Source organism: Dipodomys ordii, unplaced genomic scaffold, assembly GCF_000151885.1.
Source record: "Dipodomys ordii isolate 6190 unplaced genomic scaffold, Dord_2.0 Scaffold54, whole genome shotgun sequence".
In the NCBI taxonomy this organism is placed as follows: domain Eukaryota; kingdom Metazoa; phylum Chordata; class Mammalia; order Rodentia; family Heteromyidae; genus Dipodomys; species Dipodomys ordii.
Window position 1 is genome coordinate 1,019,954 of NW_012267270.1, and position 5,794 is coordinate 1,025,747.

Sequence of the window (5,794 nt, forward strand, 5' to 3'; positions counted from 1 at the left end):
CCCCCCCCCCCCCCCCAAAAAAAAAAAAAGTGTCTTATCCACACAGACTCCTTCCTGACCTGTCAGTCACAGCAGCTGCTAATCATATAATGGTGGCAAATTTAACAAATACAGTGTCATGAACCTGAAAACAGGAAGGACTAGCTTCTAAAAATAGACAATTCTTAACCTCCCTCACCAGCGCGATACTAACCAGTAATAGACTTTTTATCCAACAGGTAAAATGGTTTTAAAAACAAAAGCCAAAACAGTCTTTGCAGGCCAAGGGAAAGTAATTAAATCTTGGCTCCCGGGCCCCTAGGCTCCCGGGCGTGCTGGTTCCTGTGGGGCTCACACTCCTCCTGCCCCGACCTTCCGCACTTAGATCAATTCAAACTACAAATGATCGTGGCTATCCACGTCAGAGGGCATCACCAGGACCCCTTCAACGTCCCACCGTTCCCGTCCCCTGCGGCAGCTGTCAGGGGCCCCCTGCATCACCCCACTCAGCAGGAGGTAGCCAGAGCAGAGCTCAACGCCCTCATATCCTGGCAGAAGTCAGGGAAAACTCGGGGACTCAGAGAGGGAAAGAAACCATCAGCCTACAGGTCCAGGCAGCTGCCCCTCTCGCCTGCAGCCTCCACACTCACCCCACGTGAGGGTGTTGGTTTCCTGCTAGACTCAGGACCGCCCTCCCGCAAGCCACCCTCTGGAGGCCCAGGGGAGAGTCTGGCCCATTTCAAACAAGGGAATCTGGATCTGATAAATAGCCTAGGAAGAAGAGGAAATGTAGGGAGGGACAATACAAAACAACTAGTTCCTAAACTGGGTGCTGGTAGCTTGTGCCTGTCATCCTAGCTAATCAGGAGGCTGAAATCTGAGGATCTCAATTCAAAGCCATCCCAGGCAGGAAAGTTCATGAGACTCTTACCTCCGATAAACCACTCAAGTGGTAGAGCCCCAGCCTTGAGCTGAAGAGCTGAGGGACAGCGCCCAGGCCCAGAGTTCAAGCCCCACAACCAACAAAAACAAGAAATAAAACAAAACAAAAACTGGTTCCTAATCTCATAAACGACAATTGCTAATAACTTGTAGGTTTCCCCTCTCCCCTTTCCTCTTCTATTCTCCCTTCCCTCTCCTCCCCTCCCCTTCCCTCTTCTCCCCCCAGCCCTGCTCTAGCTCATTTTCTAGGAAGCTTGCTTTCAGTGTTGTTTTTCATTTTGCCGTACTTCCTGCTCGCTGACTGTAATGAGGTCTCCCCAGTTTGTTGCAGGAGATGGCTCCAATCAAGGTTTCCCCCTTTACCTGTGGACAGTCCTTCCACAGGGAGAGCCTGGCCCTCCCCTAGCGGGCCCCCAGGTGCCAGCAGAGACGGCTGCTGAGCCGAGCAGAGCTGAGCCACGTACACTCACCAGCCCCGCACTGTGAGCACTTGAAGCAGGAGTTCTGGCCGTTGGGATGCTTCATGAAGGTCCCAGCCTCACAAGAGACACACTTCACCATGCCATGGTTCTCCGAGCACGGCTGGCTGACCCGGAAGCCTGGGAGACAAGAGCGTGATGCTGAGCCCCGGGCCTGGGCTGGGCACCATGCTGCCAACTGGCTGTCCTGTCCCTGTCCCTACCTAGCACACGTGTGGCCAGACTTCTGCACAGGGTCTCCAGCCTCCCTGGAACCTTCTAGACATGTACCCAGCCCGAGTCTTGAGTGGCTCCAGGAGCTGGGGCTCCGCACGGCCTCCATGCTGAGCACTGTCCAGTGGTGCCAGGGAGCAGCTGGGTCTGAGCCCGACCTCTGTGTGCCCAAGATCGTAGGAGGCCACAGCTGCCTTCCACACACCCACTCCTGACCACAGCGACATCTTCACAGAGGAGCATCCAAGGTCCAGAAGTCTAGAAGTTTCTGCCAAGGCTCCTACCTGTCCCAGGGCTCATCTCACAAGGGTTCAGCAAAAGCTAAGCTGGGCACCTGTAATCCTGGCTTCTCGGGAGGCTGAGGTTGGAGGTTGACAGTTGGAAGCCAGCCCTGGCAGCAAAGTCCATAAAACTTTTTTTTTTTTTGATTGGTCATGAGGCTTGAACTCTGGGCCTGGGCGCTGTCCCTCAGCTCTTCAGCTCAAGGCTAGCACTCTACCACTTGAGCTACCGCACTACTTCTGGTTTTCTGGTGGTTAATTGAAGATAAGAGTCTCACAGACATTCCTGATGTTTCTGCCCAGGCTGGCTTTGAACTGAGATTCTCAGATCTCAGCCTCCTAAGATCACAGGTGTGAGTCACTGGTGCCCGGCCCATAAGACTCTTACATCCAATTAATCAGCAAAAAGCCAGAAGTAGGGCTGTGGTTTAAACGGTAGAATGCCAGCCTTGGATAAAAGAGCTAAGGGAGTTGGGCGCCAGTGGCTCACGCCTGTCATCCTAGCTACTCAGGAGGCTGAGATCTGAGGATCACGATTCAAAGCTAGCCTAGGCAGGAAAGTCCATGAAACTCTTATCTCCAATAAACCACCAGAAAACTGGAAGTGGTGCTGTAGCTCAAGTGGTAGAGCGCTAGCCTTGAGCTGAAGAGCTGAGGGACAGTGCCCAGGCCCAGAGTTCAAGCCCCACGACCAACCAAAAAAAAAAGCTAAGGGAAGTGCCCAGGCCCTGAGTTCAAGTATAAGATAGAAATTAAGAAGAAGAAAAGAAAGAAGGAAAGAGAGACAGGAAGAGGAGGAGGATGAGTAAAAGGAGAGGAGTCAGGAAAAGGAAGGGATGATGATAAGAAGGGTAGGAGAGAAGAGGCGAGAAGAGGAGGAAGGAAGTAGAGGAGTGGGAGAAGGAGGAGAGGAAAGAAAAGGAAGAGGAAGGGGAGGAGGGGAGCAGGAAGAAGAGGAGTGGGAGGAGCAGCAGCAGCAGCAGGAGAAGGCCAGGTGCTGGGACCCATGCCTGCAGTCCTAGCTACTCAGGAGGGCTGACGTCTGAGAAATCGTGGTCCAGACTCAGCCTCGTCAGGAAAGTCTGCGAAACTCTTATCTCCAATGAACCACCAGAAAAACCAGAAGTAGAGCTGTGGCTCAAAGTGGTAGAGGGCTAGCCTTGGGCAAACAAACTCAGGTACAGTGCCCAGGCCCTGAGTCCAAGATCCCTGGGCTGAAAAAAAAAAAAAAAAAGATGAGGAAGAAGATGAAAGGGAGGAAAAGGAGGAAGACCAAGAGGAGGTGGAGGAAGAGGGATATGTAACCACACATGACCACATATAACCACACATGACCACACCTAACCACACCTAACCACACATGACCACACATAACCACACATGACCACACATGACCACACATAACCACACCTAACCACACCTGACCACACCTAACCACACCTGACCACACATAACCACACATGACCACACCTAACCACACATGACCACACCTAACCACACATGACCACACCTAACCACACATGACCACACCCAACCACACATGACCACACCTAACCACACATGACCACACCCAACCACACATGACCATACCTAACCACACATGGCCACACCTAACCACACATGACCACACCTAACCACACATGACCACACCTAACCACACCTAACCACACATGACCACACATAGCCACATAACCACACATAACCACACCTAACCACACATGACCACACAGGACCACACCTAACCACACCTAACCACACATGACCACACATAACCACACCTGACCACACCTGACCACACATAACCACACCTGACCACACCTGACCACACCTAACCACACATAACCGCACATGACCACACATAACCACACCTAACCACACCTGACCACACATAACCACACCTAACCACACATAACCGCACATGACCACACCTAACCACACATGACCACACCTAACCACACATGACCACACCTGACCACACATGCCCTACGCACGCAGGAGACTAGGTGGTGATCTGACTAGACCATTTCTAAAAGGTGTGGTCCATGTGCACCTGTGTCTGTCTACAGGCACACGCATGCTCTCGGATGTGTGACCTATGCACAGGTGTGTTGGGGGGGTTCACATAGAGTGTATATGTAGACACGGTGCAGAGGTGTGGAGGGAGGAGGAGTGGTCTAGGTATGTACCCCCCCCAGGGATGACACTTGATCAGGTCTCCAGGGGGCAGGGGGCCTCTGCCCTGCTCTCATCCTGCTCGTACAAGACCTAACTGGCCCCGCCTCTGACAAACACCCCCCCCTTCCTGTCCAGGGCCAGGAGAGTAGGGGAGGGGAGAATTCAAAGGGAAGAACCTGCCCTTCTCCCTTCCAGCTCAGCTCTCGCTAAGGTTTGCAGTTTCCTTTTCCAGTTGGAAGGCCTGCCCCAAGCCCCAGGTCTCTGTACGGTGTCCCTGGACTTGCCTGCTGGGCAGAGTCGACAGCAGAGGCCATCATCAGATAAATACTCATCTTGTTCACACAGGATTATATTGGTTGCCCCAACCTAGAATCAGAAAGGGGGGACTGCCATTACTGTTTTATGCTAATACTGGGGCTTGAACTTGAGGCCTGTGACTCTTGCTTACCTTTTTCATTCTACCACTTGAGCCATATAGCCCCACTTCTGTCTTTTGGGTGGTTAACTGGAGATAAAGTCTCACAGACTTTCCTGCCCTGGCTGGCTTCAAAGCAAGAGCATCTCAGATCTCAGCCTCTTGAGTAGTTAGGATGACAAGCATGAGCCATAGACTGGCATCACACCAGCTTTAATTTTGCTCTTTGAAAAGTTGTTTTTGTTTTTGTTTTGGGTCCGGTCATGGGGCCTGAACTCTGGGCCTGGGCGCTGTCCCTCAGCTCTTCGGCTCAAGGCTAGCGCTCTACCACTTGAGCCACAGCGCCACTTCCGGCTTTTTTCTTTTTTCTTATATGGTGCTGAGGAATCGAACCCAGGGCCTCAGGCATGCAAGGCAAGCGCTCTACCACTGAGCCACCTTCCCAGCCCCTCTTTGAAAGGTTTTAAGAGTGAGGTATAGCCAAGCGTCTGAGTGCTCGCTAGCATGTGCACAGTCTTAGGTCTTATCTCCTGAAAAAATATTTTAATCAACAAAATAATAAAATGGAGATAAAATTCCTATAATATGCTGGATGCCAGTGGCTCACGCCTGGCATGCTAGCTACTCAGGAGGCTGAGATCTGAGGATCACGGTTCAAAGCCAGCCCAGGCATGAAAATCTGTGAGACTCTTATCTCCAATGACCACTCAGAAAACCGGAAGTGGCGCTGTGGCTCAAGTGGTAGAGCACTCGCCTTGAGCTGAAGAGCTGAGGGACAGCGCCCAGGCCCAGAGTTCAAGCCCCATAACCTACCCACCCCCCGGAAAAAAAAAAAGTATGGGCTGGGAAGCTGGCTCAGTGGTAGAGTGTTAGCCTCAAGTGCATGATGAAGCCCTGGGTTCAATTCCTCAGCACCACAGAAAAAAACAGAAATGGCGCTGTGGCTCAAGTGGTAGAGTGCTAGCCTTGAGCAGAAGCTCAGGGACAGCGTCCAGGCCCAGAGTTCAAGCCCCAGGACTGGAAGAAAAAAAAAGGGATAATCATGCGAAGCAAGCCAGCTTGGGCAGGAAAGTCTGTGAGAGTTATCCCCAATTAACCACATAAAAGTGGCAGTGGCAGCGGGCCTTCCAGCTGCTCAGGAGGCTGAGCCCTGAGGGTCGAGGTTCAAAGTGCTGTGGCTCCTGTGGAAGAGCGATGGCCTTGAGCTGGGGAGCTGGAGGGCTAGAGAGCTGGAGGACTGGGGGGCTGGAGGGCTGGGGGGCTGGAGAGCTGAGGGGCTGGAAGGCTGGAGGGCTGGGGGGCTGGAGGGC

At 52.6% G+C, this 5,794-nt stretch overlaps 1 protein-coding gene across 1 annotated transcript in view; it reads right to left on the minus strand.

Annotated features, from left to right (window-relative positions):
• The window catches only part of LOC105989055 (tumor necrosis factor receptor superfamily member 26-like), a 19,847-nt gene that overhangs the window by 11,516 nt on the left and 2,537 nt on the right, over nucleotides 1-5,794 (minus strand). Inside the window, exons 3-4 of the mRNA XM_013020864.1 lie at nucleotides 4,354-4,435; nucleotides 1,392-1,520 (exon numbers count right to left, since the gene is read on the minus strand). Of these exons, the coding sequence (XP_012876318.1) occupies nucleotides 1,392-1,520; nucleotides 4,354-4,435 (211 nt within the window). The remainder of the gene's footprint in view (nucleotides 1-1,391; nucleotides 1,521-4,353; nucleotides 4,436-5,794) is intronic.